We start from the raw sequence: 23,127 nt of genomic DNA on the forward strand, positions 1-23,127 counted from the left end.
CAAGTGAAGACAGCGCTTCAAAGAGGAGGAAGAGGGTTTCCCTGGTGGCGCAGTGGTTGAGAGTCCGCCTGCCGATGCAGGGGACACGGGTTTGTGCCCCGGTCCGGGAGGATCTCACATGCCGCGGAGCGGCTGGGCCCATGAGCCGTGGCCGCTGAGCCTGCGCGTCCAGAGCCTGTGCTCCGCAACGGGAGAGGCCGCAGCAGTGAGAGGCCCGCGTACCGAAAAAAAGAGGAGGAAGAGCTCCACTGTGTCAAATACTGCTGGGAAGGCAAGTGAAAGGGGACTGAAAACTGACCATTGGGTTTAACAAAATGAAGCCCTCGACGAGCCATTTCTGTAGAGTGTGGGGCAAAAGCCATATTGCAGTTTCAGAGAGAATGGAAGGAGAGAAATTGGAGTATAGACATCTCATTTGAGGAGTTTTGACATAGAGCAAAACAGAGAAATGGGGGAAATGCCTGGAGAAGGAGTCTTGTTTTCTTTTTTTAAGCTGGGGAAGGTAGAAGCATGCTTATATGCTTATGGGAATGGAAAAAATTGGGGATGAGGTGGCGGGCTGGGGAGGGATGCAGAGTTGCTGGAGCTGATGTCTTTGAGTTGGTAAGAGGCACTCCTTAAAATCCATGTTGCAGTTTGCTCTTTGCTGAAGCTCTGGAGGCCTAACCCTTGTACCCAAACTTGGAGGAGAGTAACGTTTAAAATGGAGAGCAGATTTAGCACACCATCGTGTGACAGAAGAATGGCATTTTTCACTTGCTCTGGGCACATCTTCTCTCCTCGCAAGGCACATCAGCTTGAAGGCAGAAGATTGCTTGGTTAGATAGGATTTTATAACTCCCCTAACTCCTACCCCAAATCTGAAATCACATTTCCTTCCAGTAAGACTTTCGCCTTGCTGATCTAGTGCTGTCTCTCTCAAAGGAGCTGACATCAGGCCTCCAGAATCAGCATACCGTAATTCTGCAACAATAAGCACTGACAAATGATTCTTCGTTATCTCTCCTTTTTCAGAAAGTGGTCTGTCTCTCCTGTCTCTTTTCCTCAGACATACTGGTGATAACAGAGAGGATTAGATTACAGAATAGCTTTCTTCAGCTATTTCTCAATCTCTAGGATGCCCTTTGGAGATACTGTATGATTTGTTCTTCTCAAGTCTATTTAGCGGGCTCTTGACAACTCCCTCCCTTTGGGTGGGATGCTTGGGTAACCCCTGTGCACCCCCCGTTGAAAGTTGCTGCTTCTAGTTTCATTCTTAGAAGACAGACAGCTCTTTTTTTTTTTAAATTGAGATATAATTCACATAGCATAAACCTGACCATTTTAAAGTGTACAATTCAATGGTTTTTCGTATAGGCACAGGGTGGTGCACCTATAACCACAATCTAATTCCCAAAGATTTTCATCGCTCCAAAAAAGGAAACCCCATAACCATTAGCAGCCACTCCCCAGCCCCCACTTCCTTCTACCCCTTGGCAAATACCCATTTACTTTCTGTCAATAAATTTGCTTACTCTGGACGTTTCCTTTAAATGGAATCATACATGTGGCCTTTTCTATCTGGCTTCTTTCACTTAGAATAGTGTTTTCAAGCTTTAGCTGTGTTCAGCCATGTTCATACATGATACCATGTATCAGTACTTCATTTCCTTTTATGGCTGAATAATATTCCATTGTATAGACATACTACATTTTGTTTATCTGTTCATTAGTTGTAGACTTTGGGTTGTTTCTACTTTTTGGTTATTATGAACGATGTTGCTATAAACATTCATATACAAGCTTTTGTGAGGACACGGATTTTTGCATGTGCCCAGGAGTGGGATTGCTGTGTCATATGTTAACACAATGTCCAACCTTTTGAGGAACAGCCAAACTTTTCCACAGTGTCTGTGCCATTTCACATTCCCATCAGTGTTGTACGAGGGTTTCTCTACATCCTCACCAACACTTGTTATTGTCTGTTTTTTGATGACAGCCATCCTAGGAGGTGTGAGCTAGGAGGACGGGACCACTCAACTTCAGATTTTTGGGGCACCTCCCATTAGACCCTTTTATGTTACTGTTTACAGATGTGAAAATGGAGGCACAGACTAATTCCCTGCTCAAGGTCTTATACTGTCCAGTGATGGAATTGGTGTCTGACTTGTGGACCAGTGATTCTTTCCACCAGGCTGTTGTGATGTCTGTGGCATTCTAGTCAGGAATCTGAAATTTTTATTGGTCTGTCTAAATACAGGGAAGATCTCAGCAGGAAGGCTCTGAGGGCTAATTGTGAGATCTGCTGGGAGTGTGAAATATTATTTATCTTTTCCCCCATCACCTTCCCAACACAGTAGACAGCCTTACTCTGTTATGTGTTCTTCAGAACCTGAAGCAGATGTCCTCTTATTTATGGATTTCTCCTAGTTTTCTACTAGACTTCAAATATTTTGAGGGCAGTGGTCATGTCTCAGTATTTATAAATCTGGACGTAATGCCTGGTACATGGTGGGCCCTCAGGAAATGTTTCAGGAATTAAATTGGATAAATCACCCAGGATTATTAGAGAATGAGTTTATTATAAATCAACTCTTTGGAGAAAAACACAACAAAAAGATGAGATACAAATGGTAGGTGATAAAAAAGCCACTTTCCTTTATTACATATCACAATCTATTAAGAATAACATAGAACTAGACGCAGACGTAGAGAACGGACATGTGGACATAGTGGGGAAGGGTAAGCTGGGACAAAGTGAGAGAGTGACATGGACATATATACCCTGCCATGTGTAAATAGATAGCTAGTGGGAAGCAGCCTCATAGCACAGGGAGCTCAGCTTGGCGCTCCGTGATGACCGAGAGGGGTGGGATGCTGTGGGTGGGAGGGAGGCTCAAGAAGGAGGGGATATATGTATACATACAGCTGATTCACTTTGTTGTACAGCAGAAACTAACACAACATTGTAAAGCAATTATACTCCCCCCAAAAAAGAATAACATAGAATGAAGCTTAGTGCTTGCATGAATAAATTGATTAGCTAAGGCAAAATACATATCAAGATACTGGCTGGACTGTGGCCTATTGGTCTATGAAATTTTAGTCTACTTATAATTAATAAATGATGCAATTGTCCTGAACTATCTCTAACCTCAAATTCCAAATTTTCCAACTATCTAAAACACACATTGCATCTTTCCCGCTGTATTTATAATTAGAATTTTTGTAAAAAGTTAAGCTATACAGAAGCATAGAGTAGGAAGTGAAAAATCCCTCTTTATCTCTGTCCTTATTCCAACATGGAATAGAATATCAGGCTGTAAATTCCTAAGGCCACAAATATTTTGTAGTTTCATTTGGAAGAAAGAAGAATATTCTAAATTTCCCTGAGACTGACTTCCTTTTACGGATGAACACAAAAGTGACAATCCTCAAATTCTGAATAAAACAGAGAATCACTGAACTGGGGAACTTTTTCTCAAGGGACATCTCTTGCCATGGATAGAGAACATGTGATGAATCAGTCTTCACTAGTCGTGGAAGAGTGAAGGCAGGAGGTTATTTCTTTCATTGCTAATTTTATTTCAGACAGACTGTCATTTGTACACGAGGTTAAGAGGGTTGTGAGGTGTTTCTTCAGATAGGTCAAGTTAAAACCCCCTTTACTTGGTTACCTCAATTTTCTACTTTGAAGAAGAAATGTTACATTGCTCCTGCAATGGTTTTCTTTATCCAGTTGAGGTATTTTTTGGTAAGGAGAATGTAGATGCCAGGTTTCTGGGGGTTACCACACTTCCCAAAGGAAGTGACACCTCTGAAAACGTTATCACATATTAGAGGACTTCCAGAATCCCCCTGGAAAAGAAAGTCATATGTTTTAAACAAGAGTGCTTTCCAAAGATATTTACTTACCTTTTTAGTCATTCATTTATTCACTCATTCGCTCACACATTGGTTCTCTCTTTCCTTTTTAAAGGCTAATTTTATATCTCTTTTTATTAATTGTCTGCCCTCAGCATCAATTAACACAGATTTGTTTATATTTTCCGATCATTTTCATTTTGCAAAAGGCAATTCTGGAGAAGATGTACAAACTCATTTTCATCAGTAAAACAAAGAAAGAATAACAAAGGAAGCCTTTAAAATAATTGTGAAAATAATTGTCTCCTTCAGTTGACCTGTATCCCCTTTTCTTGGTCAGTAGATGTTAGGGGAAAAAACTGAATGTAGGCGCTGCCTGAAGGCATGAGATGGGATCTGAGCTACTCCCTGCTCTGAAGGAGGACATGGGTTAAGCTGTCTCAGACCAAGAAGTACTTGTGATAGTTCAAACAATTTTTAGGGATCTTTTCCAGTTTTCATCAGCCCTCATTTCATATTCTCTCTGACCTTGCAAACCACTTCTGGATCATGAGTTCCAAATAGGGCCAAACCGTAGTCAAGCACATGGAGAGGCAGAACAACGCAGGAGTTGGGAATCAGATGGCCCCAGTCTAAGTCCAGGTCCTCTCCACTGACAGTCGAGTTATCTAACTTGGGGAAGTAACTTTCTAAGCCTTAATTTCCCTATCTGTAAAATAGAGTTGGTAATAATAGTGTCTATCCCATGGGGCTATTTGAGGATCAAGTGGCATAGAGTATAGGACTTGATATAGTTCCTGCCATCTGATAAATGCCCGCTGATGTGATCAGTTCTGAGAGGGCTGAAAAGCATCGATAAGCGGTGGTTAAATGGGATCCTGATTATTAGGAACGAGAGAAGTTTCCCTGGGCAGAATGTTTCACTTGAGACAAAGGAGCACACACCAGCCCAGGGTCAAGTTGACGTTCTTGCAGGCCTCACACATAAAAAGTAATAATGACAGTCTGCTGTCTTGTTCCTAGGCACTCTATTTAACCTGATTTCCTATAGCCCCCAAACGGTTAAAATTTTTAATTTACTTACTTCACATGAATCATCTTCACCTCTTCTACCACCAGCACAGATCATACTGAGATCAATAACTGGATTAAAATTATAGTGCTGGGCATCATTGCATATTTTCCTATCTATCACAGTAATGTTGGCTTCTCTCAAGGCACTTGAAATTTTGCACGTGTCTTTTCTGGTGCTTCCCCATCCTGCCACGTGACACTTGGTGTGGGGTTTGACATCGTCTCCTGTTTTCGGTAGCCGAAGTATTCCTACAGCTTTGGTCATAGTTGCTTTACCATCCAGCTAGAAAAGAGACAGGAGATGCAGTTTTAGGGAAGGACAACAGTAACCAAACCCAGAAAACAGCTCTGACTGAAATAGATATCTTGCTTATTTAGCATGTTCTTACGAAGGACGTGGCCGAAGTCCTGTTCCAACCTAATTGACCATCAGTTACTGATTTTTTAAAAGTCACGGCACACCTTTTCATGCATGTTTTGCTAGGCTAGTCTAGATAAACTTCAGTCCAGTTGACCTGTCAGTGATGAAATTATGTTGGTGGTGGCTGACAGCTGTGGTTGAAAAGCTGTATTGGAGAGTGCCATCATTATTTTATTCAGGTGGTCTTAGGTTTGTGAACTGACTGGTACTGAGACCAATGGAAGGAAGCCAGGGCTCCAGGTGCAGTGGGGCGGGGTGGGAAAGGGGCCAGTGTCCTCATTTTCCATGTGGAAATGTGGCTTCCCTGCTTCTGAGCAGGTGCTAACCAGCCTAACTGCCTTTGGGGGCTCACCCACGCTCTGCCCTTTTCTTTGATTCACTAAAGCTCTCCTCTTGGCTCACCACCTTGCTTTCTCTCTTTCTGAAAAGTCAAGGCAAGGAGAGCAGGGAGTGTGATCAAGGTTGAGTAGAGGGTAGAGGAAGATAATTCTACTTCTTTCTTTTCTTCTTGCCTCAAGCTGTAGGGAGTCCTGGTGTTACAGACCTTCTAAAAACATAAAAGCACAGCAGCAAAGGCCACTGTCACATTCCTATCATTGCATTGCTTTCAGGCTCCACTTCCTGACATTAGACAGTCCCCACTTCCTCAGTGCCCACTCTGAGTTGCTGGTGTGCCCAACCCTTACCCTGCTAGCATTTAGAAAGTGAGATGGCCATAGTCTAAAATCTCTACATAGAACATGACTTCAAATGCCTACATGCAACGTCTCTCCTTCTCTCCTACTCATGGTTTCTCACAGCCTTCATGCTTGTTATCTGGTTGGATGGACAAGGAGACAGGAGAACTCCCAGAAAGGACTTCAGGTCTGAATGAATGGATCAGAATTGGATTCGGGATGCATATGTTTGTAAGTAGCTCTCCTGGGGTCAGGCACACACAGCAGTGATGAGCACATCGGTAGGTTTTAACCGTGGAAGGTTGACTGCAGGGAGGTCCTGATGCCCTCTTCATGAGTTCTCTAGCAACATCACCCCACTGGCCACAGTGTCAGAGGTGAGAGGGAGTTTCCTGACTTTACTTCAAGACCAAGAACCCCTCGCACCCCCTACTCACCCCACACTATTGTAAAGGTAAGATTTTTAGTTCCTGAAGGAGACTTGACAACTGCTACCACTTTCTTGAAACCTGAGCGCAGAATCTCTTCTCTTGATGACCTTTGCCACTGTCTGGCTTAATTCCATCCCTTATCCAAAATTATTCAGGAAATATTTATGGAGGGCATACTATGTACTAGGAACTATACTACCTGGTACAGGGCATACAAATAAAAAGACAAAAATATCTGTTCTTTGAAGCTTACATTCCAGCGAGGGGGACAGACAAACAAACTAAGGTACATCAGAAGTGCGTGCTGTCCATCATCGGATGCATGGATAAAGAAGATGTGGCACATATATACAATGGAATATTACTCAGCCATAAAAAGAAATGAAATTGAGTTATTTGTAGTGAGGTGGATGGACCTAGAGTCTGTCATAGAGTGAAGTAAGTCAGAAAGAGAAAGACAAATACCGTATGCTAACACATATATATGGAATTTAAGAAAAAAAAAGTCATGAAGAACATAGGGGTAAGACGGGAATAAAGACACAGACCTACTAGAGAATGGACTTGAGAATATGGGGAGGGGAAGTGTAAGCTGTGACAAAGTGAGAGAGAGGCATGGACATATATACACTGCCAAACGTAAGGTAGATAGCTAGTGGGAAGCAGCCGCATAGCACAGGGAGATCAGCTTTGTGCTTTGTGCTTTGTGACGGCCTGGAGGGGTGGGATAGGGAGGGTGGGAGGGAGATGCAGGAGGGAAGAGATGTGGGAACATATGTATATGTATAACTGATTCACTTTGTTATAAAGCAGAAACGAACACACCATTGTAAAGCAATTATACTCCAATAAAGATGTTAAAAAAAAAAAAAAAGGAAGCGCGTGCTGTGGAGAAACACCGCAGGAGGGAAGTAGGCCAAGGAGTGCCCTCTACTGGACAGGGGAGGGAATTGCCTTTCCCTGCCCAGGGAGCGGGACTGGAGGGAATTAGAGTATGGGTGAGGAGGATTGACCCGAGAGAGAGGCCCAGCCTGAGAGTCTCAAGGCAGATAGTATGGGGGTCACTGATAAGTACTGGGGAGCAGGGAATGTGGGGAGTTTGCCAGAAACACATGGCACTCTAGGACCCTGTCTTTACTCCTACTGATGAGGGTGTGTGGATCCCCTGAGCATCCTCTTGACTCCTGCTAGGGAAGCTCCTCATCAAGCCCCTTTGGACAAGCGTGAACCTCAGCTCACACTCTGCTTTCCAGTTCTGCCTTTTCTGTTATACTTTCTGCACAGCAGCCAGATAATCCTTCTAAAACCAAGTCTGATCATGTCACTGCCCAGCTTAAAACACTTTCCCATTTCCTTCCCCATAAAGTTCAAACTTCTTCCCATGGTTCACAATATGTGGGTCCCCGCTTTCTCAAATCTCATGATAACTTCCCTTTCTTCCCTTCTTCCAAATGCATTTTCCAGAAAGACTCCTCTTATACACACTGCTCTTCCTGCCTGAAAGGCCCTTTCCTCCTTCTTTCCTACTAACCCCTGCACCTTCTCTAAGAAAGCTTCCCTGACCGCCTGGACACAGCACGTGCTCCCGTAGAGTCCCCGTCTTAGTCATCTCCATCACCGATGAGTCACATACCACCAGATCAGAGCTGTTGATATATTTGTCTGTCTCTCCCACTAGACTGTGAACACTTTGAGAACAGAATCTATTTATCTTATGAGGAAGAGAAAAGCTTACTGGCACTCATAGCTGGGCCACGATTTTTCCTGTTGATCATGAACACTTGTCATAGAGCACCAATATCAGACAGGGTGAGCCTCAAGAAGGGAGCCAAACCCAGGCCGCTCTGCAGTCACGTTTGAGTACAGGCAAAAGCAAGGTCATTGTGCCCACCACAAAAATGACCAAGCGCCCCCTATTGGCTAAAATGAGTGATTGCTGCTTCTTATCAGTCACAGATTTAGCCTCCTAGATAAGTAAGATTCACTGAGATAGTCATAGAATTACCCCACTTCCTGACAACAGTCAGTTCAGAGCAAACTCCTACTTCCTAGAACCCTCCCCCTCATCTGACAAATCCTAGGATAAGCGCCATCTAACACTCTCTTCCTGAGCCACCCTACGGTTCCTCATGGAGTACAGTCTCCCTTGCTGAGCAAAAATCAATAAATGCAATGTGGTTTGTCTGCAGTTGAGTTGCTGGTGGCATTACCACTTTGGATTGACAGGTCTCACCACAGTAGGACTTCTGTCAATAGCTGTTAAATTGAACTGAATTCCAAGAGGGTGAACATCTGTACAATTGCGCTGGGTCCCAGCTGCACTTCTTACCCTTACCTCCTGGCATTAGCCAACCACTGGCTATGATGAGGCCAGTGTGTAAAAACTAGTTTCAAGTTAAACTGATCAAATTTCAAAATTCTGCAATTTCAAAATAGTTATTGAAAAAAAACGCCATATTTACCTGAAGGAGTTGAAGATCCCCTTCAAATGTCTGTGGATTGAAGCATGGATGGGGAATTGCCTTTTTAATGGAAAATACTTGGTCATATTTCTCTTTATGGGAGGTAGAGTGGGCCCCAAGAATAACTCGAGGATTGCCTTTCCTGGAAAAAAACAAGGATGATGTATCATTTATGTGAGAGAATAGATGAAATTAAGCATGAACTTAATTTATTAAATCTGACCAGTTATTTCAGATGGTTTCCTATTTATAAACAAGCACAGCAAGGCAGGGGGGAATTTATGAGGTTTTTTTCTTTTGGTGTTTTAGTTACTTTTTATTTGTTTATTTATTTATTTTGCGGTACGCGGGCCTCTCACTGTTGTGGCCTCTCCCGTTGCGGAGCACAAGCTCCGGACGCGCGGGCTCAGCGGCCATGGCTCACGGGCCCAGCCGCTCCACGGCATGTGGGATCTTCCTGGACGGAGGCACGAACCCGTGTCCCCTGCATCGGCAGGCGGACTCTCAACCACTGCGCCACCAGGGAAGCCCTGTTTTAGTTATTTTTACCTAAAACTCCCAAGACGTGTTATCTTAGGTGCTTCAGCTTCACATCTTTTCAAGGATGAAGCAACAGGAGAGAAATCCCAGGACTTCTGGCAGAGGCAAGAGCGTTGGTTGGCAAGGCCTGGAGAGGTATGCTTGGGTGCTGACCAAAGAGGACTGCTGCAGGAAGAGGAGCTGCCAGTGTCTCCATCTGCCTTGGATTTGTGGAATCAACACCTAATGGAAGAGACTCAACCCAAGACCTAGAGACTAAACCTAAGAGTGAGAGCAGAGGTAGTGGGTTTGCTTTTCTGTGTTTCAGGGAGACCGTGTACCTTGCTTAAGTCTTCAAAGATGACAAAGATGGGGCTTCCCTGGTGGCGCAGTGGTTGAGAGTCCACCTGCTGATGCAGGGGGCACCGGCTCGTGCCCCATGCCGCGGAGCGGCTGGGCCCGTGAGCCATGGCCGCTGAGCCTGCGCGTCCGGACCCTGTGCTCCGCAACGGGAGAGGTCACAACAGTGAGAGGCCCGCGTACCAGAAAAATAAAAAAAAGATGACAAAGATGGAAAAGAGTCAGGCTTTTAATAGGTAAGACTGAAGAAATGAATCAACTTTATAGTGAAATTTTAAAGCTGAATCTAAACACACACACACACAGGAGCAAATAAACTGCTAGCCGCCAAGTCTAGTTTGTGAACCTAATGATAGCTAATCTGGGAGAGGTGGGTGCAAGCATTTCTTGATTTGCCGGACAGACTTTGCACCAAGTGGGTCTGTTAATCAAAAGTGCCAGTGGTGATCTTCACAGTGTACATTGTGCTGAATTTCCTACTTGATAAATTCTCATTTGATACAACCACGTAATGCAGATCTCTTTTGATCTTCTTTGTGGGAAGCTAGTTTTTAAGTCTCTTCTTTTATTCATGCAATTTATGCAAAAGTGAGCAGGGAAATAGTAGGTACCAACAACAGGTACTGTTAAAGAAAACAGCAGCATATCCTTGTGATAAACGTTATTTTGACTTTCAAATCACAATTAGGAAAAACATTAGTTTGAACCATAGGAAATGGCTATTTTGTAAAGTCAAACAGTTAAATATCAGTAATTTCTTATGGTTCAATCTAATATGTAGCAACATGGGACAAAACTAATTATATAACAGTAAGTAAATCGCTTGTAATCATAGAGAACACTTAACTTGCTCAACTGTGTAAAATATACTTTTGGAAAAAGCCTGCAACAAAATATAGCAAAATATTAACAGTGATTGTGTGAAGTTGATAAGATTATGAGTGCTATTTCTCACCATTTTTTTTTCAAAATGTTGATAATATTGGTATTTATATCGAAAAATATTTTTAAATAATATGAGAAAATGGTCATGTATTTCAATTTTATTCTATAGGATCTGGCCTTTGCTTATAGAGATAAACTTAATAATAGTACATATCAGTGAATGTGCTTGTGTACTTTCTTCTCCATCCCTACCTAATTTTGGTTTTGGACTTCATTTTCACAGCCCCTGTCCCCCCCACCCCACCCCGCAAACTGCCTGAGAATGAGAGGAGCTCAGAATTACTTACAGGTCACAGTGAGCAGCCGTTAACACCCAGTTTTCTTTGATCAAAGCCCCTGCACAGACTTTCAGCCCTTTGATTAGAGCCATGTAGCGTCTTGTGTGAGGTGGTACTTCTTTTCCTCTTATAATTCCCTCACAGGATACTGGAAAAACTAAAAGAGTGATCCAGAGTGAAATCCTATCTTACCAAGTCATGCTTCCCTCTGAAAAGTTCTGATATAATGAATAGATCGAGATCGAGTACATAGATGTGCACTCTGCGTCAGGGAGAGAAGATCAAAGCAGTCCAGGTGGCACAGAGTTTTTAAAATTTTCCATGACAGCTCTGTATAATAGCATCTTGAACTTAAACAATCTTCTCTTCCTCAAGAATGCAAAACACCTTTAACATAATGTCTGTCTCCTTCCTATCCCTAGGAGGTAGAAAATGTCAGGCAATAGAGTCTCTTTTCTTAAAGCTCAAAAAGCAAAAAGATTAAAGACTTAACATCACACAGTAAAAGCAGATTGGGGAGAAACCCCATTCTCCTGTTTCTGCCTTTACTAGTCTGTTCACTTCCTATTACAGGCTGCATTTTCTCAGTCTTGGGTGGGACACTGTGTTATTGACCTTAAAAATCTCACAGTGTTCCATGGTGAGATTATTATTTGGAATGATGGTTTGGTAAGTTATATTAAATTCAAAGAAAAAAATCAACAACTATAGTAGCAATAATAATGAAAGCATCTATGATTTACCAGGCACCGGTTAGTTTCAGACACTGGTTCTGATGTTTGCTACAATGAAAGGTGGGTGTTATTATTCCCATGTAGAGATAAGGAACATGAAGTTTAGACAGGGCAATTACCTCGCCCAAGTTTGCACAACTAATAAATAGCAAAGCAGTCTTCTAATATAGTTCCGCATCATGAAAAATCATATCCTTTCCATTGTGATGTACTGTTTGCCTAAAGTAGTGGCTCTGTACCTTTGTTAGTTTTGAAATATAGAGCCATTTGAGAATCTGATATAGTACAGACACACAGATGCATGTAAATATTTGCATACAGTTTTGGGAGAGTCACAGACTTCTTGATGCCCATCCATGGCCTTGAAGGAGCTCATGGATCCCACATTAAGAATCCCAGCTCTGAAGGTATCATTGAGCTATAAGATATCATAGTGTGTGGTTAAGAACCTGAACTCTGGGTTCAAATCCCAGCCCTACTACTTACTAGTTGATGACTTTAGTAAATGGACTTAACCTCTCTGTGCCTTGGTTTCCTCATATATGAAATGGGCTGATAACAATGGTACTTAAGAAGAGTATAAGTAAACCACATAGAATACTGCTATACTTCATTGTAAGTTTTATGCAGTGTTGGCGCGCGCGCGCGTGCACACACACACACACTTCATTAGAGTATTTTACATTGATGTTATTGCTTTCTTCACCACCACCACTGCTGGAAATAGGCACTCACAAATACCTTCTGAAAACCAAAGTTTTAAGATTTATCTGAGAGCTATGACTACTCAGTTGTATCTGTATGACTGAGCCCTCCAGTTAATAAGTAATCTATCCATCCCCAATTTAATGGCTTTGTTGGTTTTTCACTTGAAGGTTGAGCTCTGTAGATCTGGCCTGAATTTATGATAACCTCCAGATATAGTTAATGCTTTCATATTTTTCTGTAGACACAATAGAGTATGTTTTCATCTTAAAAAGCCAATATACCATTTAGATAGCAAAGAAAAAAGGTAACATGAAAAATTATTGGAAATTAAGTTGTGATTTCTTTTTCCCTTTTACACAATATTAAACAAAAATTAAAGCAATATAAAATTCTATTTTCTTATAAGCAAAACTAAAAAGCATATGGAAATATGTCTTACCTCCAGGAATTAGAAGGAGACACATGCCAGTGGGAAAAGAGAAAAAGAAAGGAATTTTCATGGCTTCTGTTACTCACATATGGAGACTATTTAGTTTCAGGTACTGACTTAGTCATATATAATGAAACACAAAGGATGTGGGTTCTTTCTTTTTATCTTTCTCTGCTATGTGGCTAAAGAGTTTGGTATTTTATTACTGGAAAACATAGCTTTATTTTAGAGATGGTGTGGTTACTTATTTGTTTAACATTTCCTTCAGGGTTAGACCTTTCCTACCTTAAAGGGTAAATGTGAAGCCATGGGGACTGTTTCATTTTTATTTATTATTATTATTTTTAATACATCTTTATTGGAGCATAATTGCCTCACAATAATGTGTTAGTTTCTGTTGCACAACGAAGCCAATCAGCCATGGGGACTATTTTAAATTAAGAACATTAAATAGAAAATTGCTCTTCTTTGGCAACTTTTTCACTTTCAAATGTGAGTTTATTTTAAAAATCTGAGAATTCAAGTCTGTATAAGAAATTATCTTGAAATAGCATCTTTAAACCTATTCTAGTGGCGGAAAGGACAGATATTTGATGCATTCATTGTTGAGATTGCTGGGTAATCATCAAGGGAAAACTGAAGTTAGATTCTTAAAGCACACCATTCAACTATAAAAGCACTAACTGAAGATACAGATATTCACACACATGTAGAGATGAGAAAGGGACTTTGAGATATGACATCAAAGGCAGAATTTGTAAGAGATTGATAGATTCAATGATGTAAAATTGAAGTTTCTGTACCTTAACACAGCAAACACAAAGCCAAATTGCAAACATTTTCAATCTATGTGACACAAATGGATATTTTTATAAAGCAATAAGAAAATATGAACACCTGAAAAGAAAAATGGTCAGAGAATTTGAACAAGTAATTTACAAAAGAAGAAATAAAAATGGCTCCTATCTTCCTAACCTATGGAGGAATGCATAATCACATAGCACAAGTTATCTGTAATAAAAATGCAATTTAAAACATTTAGGTACTATTTTTGCCTGTCAAATTACTAAAAATCAAAAAACACACAAAAAATACTCTCTGTTGTTGGAAATTCTCATGTGTTGATGGTATTTCAAACTGCTGCTATCTTTTTGGAAGGCAATACATATGAAAGGGTTGTTAAATTTTGCATGATCTTTGACTCAACAAGTCATGTTTATGATTCATAATTTAAAAAATTGTGAAATTTAGCAATAAGGAGTTCCATTGCATTATTGTTCCTAATGAGAAAAAGTTGAAAATAATCTAAATGCCCCCAAGTAAGGAATTAGGTAAGCCTATTAGTTTCCCATTGCTGCTGTAACAAATTACTGCAAACTTAGTGGCTTAGAACAACACAAATTTATTATTTTACAGTTCTGTAGGTCAGAAGTCTGATGTGGGTCTCCCCGGGCTAAAACCAAGGTATTAGCAGGGCTGCATTCATTTCTGCAGGTTCTAAGGGAAAATCCATTTCCTTGCCTTTTCCAGCTTCTAAAGGCTGCCAGCATTCCTTGGCTTTTGGCCCCCTTCCAGCTTCAAAGGCATCAATGGCTGGTGGAGTCTTTCTCATTCTGACACTGACTTTCCTTCTGCCTGCTACTTCCACATTTAAGGACTCCTGTGATTGCACTGGGCTCACTCTGATAATCTCCCTATTTTAATGTGAGCTGATTAGCAACCTTAGTTTCATCTACAACCTCATTTCCTCTTTGCCAAGTAAACTAAGATTCATAGACTCTAGAGATTAAGATGTGGGCTTTGGGTGGGTGGGAACATTATTCTGCATATCATAGTAAGTAAATTATAATTCATTAGTACAACCATTCTGTGCAACCACTAAATAGCATGGAAAGTGATCACAAAAATGTTGCTGTATCAGACACCTCTTGTGTGTCACCACAGATCCCCTTTGCCTCATGGAATCCATGGACCTTGGGACTTCCCTGGTGGTCCAGTGGCTAAGACTCCATGCTCCCAATGCAGGGGGCCCAGGTTTGATCCCTGGTCAGGGAACTAGATCCCTCATGCATGCTGCAACTAAAGATCCTTCATGCCGCAACTGAAGATCCTGCGTGACACAACTAAGACCTGGTGCAGCCAAATAAATAGATAAATAAATAAATATTTTAAAAAATCCATGGACCTTGGCCACTTGTTCTTCTCCACCTACTCTGTGGAGACCAATTCTGCATGGCCTTGTACCATATTGGGCACCACCTGACAGCACCTTGCCTCATGCCTGCATGATACAGCTTTTGCCTCCACCACTGGACTCCACTGCTGCTGCTGAGATCTAGGGTATGATGCAGAAATGTAGGGGAATTCAAGCTTTTTAGGGAAATCTATTGATTAGTAGGAGATGGAATCTAGTTGATAAATAAGCTATTCTTTGAAGCACTAATTCTTAGAGTTCTTGGAAGATAGTCTGAGCAATAAGTTGTGCCTGATGCCAAGAGGTTTCCTGTTCAGCCATGCAACTTTGTATTGTGCTTCTCCTCAACACTCCTCTTTTCTCCCTTCACACCACCTGCTACCCCCTTCTCAAGTATTTTGATCTCTAAGACAGTGGTAGAACATAACTTCTCCCCTCCGGGAGCTCACGCTGACAGTTGGGAGTGGCACTAGGAGTTGGGAGTGACCTTGTAAATTAGACCCACAAAGTAGGATTTGGAGTTGAATGACTCACTGAACTGAAACACTGGGGACTCCATTGATGGTGGTAAGTGGTGAGAGTGGAGGGGCAGTGGGCTTTTTTGCTTCTACTACCCTGTGATGTGGAATCTGGGTAGCCCTGTCCCCTGCCTTCCGGTGAAGAAGGACACGTGTGGGAACGGGATTTCCCTGAAGTAGGGCAGGTGGCAAAGTGGTAATTGTAACTTTTTTGATTTTCTGAGCTTTGGACTTAGAGTGAGCTTTGAGTGAACTCTTAGAGTGAGAAGAGACCTTTATGAGGTTCCCACCAAATCTTTCTGGTTATAGTTCGGTCATTTAGATGTGGTCTAGGGTCAGAGGTTTCTATGTGGTGAGTTTTCTAGGTAATGAAGCGACAGACTATTTTCCTCCCCCATTCCACAACCCCCAGCTTTGCATCTCATGTCACCCCACTAGATCACTCACCACCTCACTGTTGCTGCATCTGCTGCGACCACTGGGACAGTCCCCTTCGTTTCATTTTTTTTAAACCACTTTATTGAGATATAATTTATATATCATGCAATTCATCCATTTAAAATGTACAATTCAATGGTTCTTGATATGTAGCTATTAATTCTTAAAATTGTGGTTTTATATATATATCATAAAATTTGCCATTTAACCATTTAAAATATACAATTCAGTGGCATTAATTATATTCACAATGTTGTGCACCTATTACCACTGTCTATTTTCAAAACTTTTTAGCCATCTTAAACAGAAACTTTGTAATCATTAAGCAATAACTCCCCATCTCCCTTTCCTTCCAGCCTCCAGCAGCTTCCAATCTACCCTCTGTCTCTATGAAATTGCCTATTCTCAATACTTCATGTAAGTGAAGTCTTATAATATTTCTCCTTTTGCTTGTGTTATTTCAATTAGCATAATGTCTTCAAGGTTATTTCAGTTGTAGCAAGCATCAGAATTTCATTCCTTGCTATGGCTGAAAAATATTTCATTGTACTTATATGCCACATTTTGTTTATCCATTCATTGGCTGATTGACTTTTGGGTTGTCTCCATCTTTTGGCTATTGTGCATAATGCTGCAATGAACATTGGTGTAAAAATATCTGTTTGAATCCCTGCTTTTTTGTTATATACCTAGGAGTAGAACTGCTCGGTCATATGATAATCTATGTTAAGCTTTTTGAGGAATCCCTTTATTTGACAACTTTAGATCCTAGCTTCCTGTTACTTTCTCTACTCCTACTTATGTCTTAATTCTTGGGACTTTCAGTATACAAGTAGTTGATCCTTGCAGCACTCTAGCTGCAGACTTCTGGTTTCTGTTTAGGATGTAGAAAGTTGGAAAGAGTGCTAATTCCACATTTATAACAAAGAAAAATCTGGATAATCTACAAAATCATAATTTTTCTTTAACTTCTCAGACTTGAGGCTGCAGGTCAAACAAGTAGGCTGAAATCTAAGGGAAGACAGTACCTCCAGGGAGGACCTGCTTACCTGGAGAAAGGCATGATCGGAAGAGGTGCTGGACATCATAGAAGCTGATCAGAAGAGTTCAGGTAAGTTTTAAAATGAATCCCTAAGGGCTGAGTGTGGCTTAGCATAAAAATATAGCACCCCTGGGAGCTACAGACATAAGGAGAATTGACACTAGCTGGCAGGCTTTTCTCCATGGACCTCACCAGGAGAAAGCTGGGGGCAAGGCAGTGACTGGAATGAGCCTCCCCTTTGGTGCAGGGGACAAGAGCAGCCACCTCTGCAGGCAGGGCACAAAGCTCTGCCAGGATGCTTTACCCCTACCTTCTTCACAGAGCAAAAGCCCTAAGTTTCTGAGGAAAGGGCAGCAAATACTCTCACCCTCAGGGTCGAGGTGAAGACACATTGTAGCTAGAAGAAGGGAAGAGAAAAAACCAACCCTCTGTTTCTGAGGGAGAGGCAGGAAAAGAGCCTCTGCCACTAGGGCAGAGATAGGATCACTGAGATGGTCCCACACCAGAGACTAAGGCACACAATGCCTGCCTAGGACTGGGCCTGAATATGGACAACAGAAAATGTCTCCCCACTTCCCACTCCAAGGATAGCAAGAACTGAGTAACAAATAACAATAGTCTACTACTAGGTGGAGGCAAAAATGAGGGGAGACAATATCTTTGAGGTTTAGGGACATAGGCAAAGCCTAAGGCTGAAGTGGAACAGAACATTGAGAAATGCTCTCTGGAAACCGAAACCCAGCCAGAAGTATGAGGTAACGCCAGAGGCATTTCTAGCCTGAGGTGTCCTGAGGGTACCTGTAGCAACAATAAATGCAAACCCAGATCAACTCCTCACTAGACTGACTCAATTCCTCACAGTAGAGGCCTAGAAAAAGACGAGTTATTCACATATCCAGACATGAAACTGTTGACCTCAGTGTTAGTAAACACTGCAAATTATGAGACCCACAAAGAAGCAAAGAAAACAGCACACAGTCAAGAGACAAAGCAATCAACAGAATCAGACTCAGATATGACTTGGAGGTTAGAGTTATCAGAAAGAGAGCTGAAATAATTATAACTATTATGTTAAAGTCTCTAGTGGAAAAGATGGGCAACTGTATGACCATAGGAAGGCTATCAGCAGAGAGATGGAAACTAAGAAGGGACCAAATAGAAATGATGGAAATGAAAAATATGATGAAAGACTAATCACTTTGATGGGCTCATTGGGAGACTTTACTCAGCTGAGAAAATAGGGAACTTAAAGATAAGTCAATCAAAATTGTCTAAACTGAAGCACAAAGAGAAAAATGAAAAAAAGAAACAAATTAACCCAGAGCAGGCCATGCAAGACCTGTGGGACCATATCAAACTAACAGTCATGTAATTGGAATCCAAATAAGAAGAGAGGCAAGGCGGCAGAAGAAATACTTGAAGAGGTAATTAATAGGATAAGACTTAACCCTGGTGAAGGCATGAAAGTCTTTGCACTTTTCTTTGTTAGTCTGAGCCTACATTTGCAATCTGATTCTTTGTTTCACTGATCTGGACTATGTGGACCCACTTAACCCTGAAATATCCATTCACTTATTCATTCAATTTAAGATACGTATAAAGTACCTACCATGAGCTAGATCTGGGAGTTACTGTCTGAATGGATCTTATGGCCTAAATAGAGACTTAGAAATACTAATGTCCGGTGCTGTGGTCAGTGAGAAGAGCAGGATTTTGGAAATGAGAGAGCCCTGCCTCTAAACCCTGGCCCTGTCATTTAACATCCACATCCTTTCTGAGCACAATGGTACCTAGCTTATTGGGCTGTTGAAAGGACTGCTGTAAAGTAATGGTTCTCGCTCTGAGATACTTAGTCTGGGGTGATCCCAGGCATTTCTCCCAAAGTTTCCCAGGTGATTATAAAGCAGTAGTCAGCGTGGAGAAGTGCTGGGGTAAAGTGTTACCTGGCACATAGACGGCACTCAGCAATGTTGGTTCACCTCCTGGACTAACCTGGAATCACCTGCAGTTCACATTCCTGGCCAGCTGCAGCCCCGAGGGCAAGCAAGGCTGATTTCTTCTTTATTGTGACTGGGGTGGGGAATGGATGGAGTCAGAAGGAAGAAAGTCTGCTGCCAGTGAGTCAGAGACTGACTGGGCTGTAGCTGCCTGAGACTTGTTTCCCAGGAACATAGGGGGTTAGAACTTTATAATCCCTCCTCCCCAGCCTCTCTCAGCACCTAGAGACCAAGGACTTTAGTTCAAGGCAACACACTTCTGCAGTTTACTCTCGGCCAGAGCATAGGTAGCGCCTTCCTCTTGTTTCTCCGAAATTTAATCCAGTCTTTCCTCTCACTCAAAACAACCAGGTGCCTGTTTTATTTTTTGTGAAAACACATACTTTAGATGATAGTATAAATCTACCTTTCATTAAGAATCTGCCTGCCAATGCAGGGGACCTGGGTTCGAGCCCTGGTCCGGGAAGATCCCACCTGCCGCGGAGCAACTAAACCCGTGCACCACAACTACTGAGCCTGAGCTCTAGAGCCAGTGAGCCACAACTACTGGAGCCAGCGTGCCTAGAGACGTGCTCTACAACAAGAGAAGCCACTGCAGTGAGATGCCCGTGCACCGCAATGAAGAGTAGGCTCTGCTCACCGCAACTAGAGAAAACCCGAGTGCAGCAATGAAGTTGCATAGCCAAAAAAAAAAAAAAAAAAAAAAAAAAAATCTAATCCTTTAAAAAAAAAATCTTCCTTTCAAAAGTCTTTGAATTGGCAAAATTTGATAATTAACTGGTGATGGGAGCTGGGTGATAGATATATAGGGATTCATATATATTATTCTTTATACTTTTGGACATTACAAAATAAAGTCCTTGTTGGCTTTCCTGTGCTTTCTGTATTATTTGACAGAAGAAGAGTGACCTTTTAGTATATTCTTGCCATTCATAGCGAGAGGTATTGTTGAACTTGGCCAGTTTACCAAATATCCCGTATCAACAGTCCAGAAGAATTTGGCTAATTATGAGTTATAATGTAAAAAAACTTTAAACTCCTTTTTAGTGTATTTTAAATGTTTATTCTGTTTTTATTTGGATTTTTTGAGTTTTTTATTGATAATCTGTGAGATAACTGATCTTTTATTTTTGGTCTGGGTGAATTTGAAGAGATGTATAATATATTTGACCTTTTATAGCTTCATAGAGAGCAATATAGACACAGTTATGTGGCCAGAAACTGAACCATAACTTGAAAGCACAGCTGTTGGGCAGGGAGTGGTAGCTCCCTAGCTGTTTGAGTTAGACACACCCCATCCTACTAGAGTAAATGTTCAGAGGATGAAAACCACATTGATTTTGGAGGAGAATAGAGCTAGTTATTGGGGCGCTCCTGTGGGCACTAAGTAATTTGAGTTATTGTTTTTGCTTTGTCCACCAGGCCACTTTATTAGATCAGATTAAATTATCTCTCAAGAAGGTGTTTGAGGGTAAATGGAGAATGAGATCTCTTTATCTTCTTAATTGACATCTGGAAAGGGATGGGATGGGGGTCCCAGGGTGCCCTGGGGCAGTGGGATGTGGGGTGAGGTGTAGGGGGATGGTGTGGAGTGAAAGTGTGTGTATATGTATGTGTGTGCTGTAAGCTGACCAATTATCAAAACAAAGGCTTCATTAGGATGTGTTTAGTTGAAATGAAGAATTTCAACTAAGCTGAGAAAATAATGAAATAGGTAGTTTTACTAAGATGTTAAATAGGAATATCTCCAGAGTGGCACCATTTGTTGTTGTTGTGAAAGAGGAATTGTTTATTCTTAATCTACAGATGAGGAAACTGAAGTTCAGGTGGGTAAATAACTTGACCAAAGTTGCACCACTAATAGCTGATAAATCAGAATTTGAGCCCAGTACTGCCTGACCCAAAAACTGACCAATGCCCTTAAAGTTTGGTGAGTCGTTGGATCATAGACTTGATAAGACACTTGCCCATCTAAGGTTGTGTTCCTGATACTGTGCCTTTTTTCCATCTATATCCCTTCTGTAAAGGATCTTACTGTTTTTGAAACCTCCAAATGAGAGGGACTTTTGGCCCCTTTGCTAGCCTGTGTCCTCCAGAAGACCACTCAGGTACGAGCTAAATTTCCTGCCTATGTACTCGCAGGACTTGTCCAGCTGACCTGGAGCAAGGTGACTCCCCCAGTCTTCCACTCTTCTCAAACCGTACGAGGAACATGGGTGGAAGGAGAGGCTCCAGGCTCTGCAGATCCACCCCAGACTTTGCAGTGACTCCTGAAGGATTTAGTCACAGACTCTCTTCAGGCCAGGCGCTCTCCCCAGAAGGAAGGCCAGCTTCATCTCTAGTTTGGTGGCAACATTTTTAAAGAGTAAGATGGAGCAGCAGTTATCATATAGCCGAGCTACAAGAAAGAACTAATCTTCTTTAATAATAACTAACATACAAGTAGAAGACAGCCACTGTGATTATCTCTTGCAGTTTTGTCAACTATCCACTTTATACATGGGGAAACTGATGAGTAGGGAGGCTAAGTAACACAGCTCACCGACTGTGCACCTAGAATGCAAATCCAGGCTGTCTCCAGAGCCCATTCCGTTAATCACTGTGTAGTAGCAATGTCTGTGTAACAGTGATGTCTGAAACTAGCTCCTTAAAATGAGGGAGCTGGTCAACCCAAGTCAGCCTGGGTTTACCAAGGGTGGGAAGCTGCAGAGAATCTGGATCTTTGCCCTGACTCTCTCAGCGCCCTGTGGATTGCCCCCACTCTAATCCATTTATTTACTTGGCAACTACAATTTCTGTCTCTTTCGTGGGAGGATAGTTAGACATGAAGTCCTGGCACTGCCTCAGAGACTAGGTGAATGACTTGCAAAAATTTGTTTGCAGAATGTCATCTTGGACAAATACATACCAAGCTACAATTTCTTTGTCACCATTTTCCACAAAGTGTGGGAATCTATGAGGAAGTGTGGAGGGGACCTTGGGGCTCAGGGGAGTAGGGAGAACCTCTGGTGGTGAATGGCTGACCAACTGCCCGGGGGCCTGCGAGTAGCCTGACTTTCTGCTTCTTGGGGTAACTCCCCAACAGTTTGGCATATAGGAGAGTTTCCATAGAGCGACTTGATTCCTGGGCCTAGTTATAGCTGAGTGACAACACACTGGGGAGGACAACAGCTGTTTTATTTATTTATTTTTTAACATATTTATTGCAGGATAATTGCTTTACATTGTTGTGTTAGTTGCTGCTGTATAACAAAGTTAATCAGCTATACATATACATATATCTCCATATCCCCTGCCTCTTACGTCTCCCTCCCACCCTCCCTATCCCACCCCTCTAGGTAGTCAGAAATCACTGAGCTGATCTCCCTGTGCTATGCAGCTGCTTCCCACTAGCTATCTATTTTACATTTGGTAGTGTATATATGTCCATGCCACTCTCTCACTTTGTCTCAGCTTACACTTCCCACTTCCCATGTCCTCAAGTCCATTCTCTATGTCTGTGTCTTTATTCCTGTCCTGCCCCTAGGTTCTTCAGAACCATTTTTTCTTTTTTTTTTTTTTAGATTCCATATATATGTGTTAGCATACGGTATTTGTTTTCTCTTTCTGACTTACTTCACTCTGCATGACAGACTCTAGGTCCATCCACGTCACTACAAATAACTCAATTTCATTTCTTTTTATGACTGAGTAATATTCCATTGTATATATGTGCCACATCTTCTTTATCCATTCATCTGTTGATGGACACTTAGGTTGCTTCCATTTCCTGGCTATTGTAAATAGAGCTGCAATGAACATTGTGGTACATGACTCTTTTTGAATTATGGTTTTCTCAGGGTATATGCCCAGTAGTGGGATTGCTGGGTCATATGGTAGTTCTTTTTTTAGTTTTTTAAGGAACCTCCATACTGTTCTCCATAGTGGCTGTATCAATTTACATTCCCACCAACAGTGCAAGAGGGTTCCCTTTCTCCACACCCTCTCCAGCATTTATTGTTTGTAGATTTTTTGATGATGGCCATTCTGCCTGGTGTGAGGTGATACCTCGTTGTA

General features: G+C 41.7%; 1 protein-coding gene across 1 annotated transcript; it reads right to left on the bottom strand.

Moving 5' to 3' along the window:
- Window positions 1-3,684: 3,684 nt before the first annotated feature.
- LOC309959627 (granzyme A) lies at window positions 3,685-12,952 on the bottom strand (the record flags this gene model as incomplete). Its single annotated transcript, XM_082835974.1, has 5 exons — window positions 3,685-3,837; window positions 4,928-5,200; window positions 8,909-9,050; window positions 11,020-11,167; window positions 12,892-12,952. The coding sequence occupies 5 exons, from the start codon at window positions 12,950-12,952 to the stop codon at window positions 3,685-3,687; spliced, it is 777 nt and encodes a 258-aa protein (XP_082692100.1).
- Between the last annotated feature and the right edge of the window lie 10,175 nt (window positions 12,953-23,127).

Source organism: Leucopleurus acutus (assembly GCF_964270905.1).
Source record: "Leucopleurus acutus genome assembly, chromosome: 3".
Classification (NCBI taxonomy): domain Eukaryota; kingdom Metazoa; phylum Chordata; class Mammalia; order Artiodactyla; family Delphinidae; genus Leucopleurus; species Leucopleurus acutus.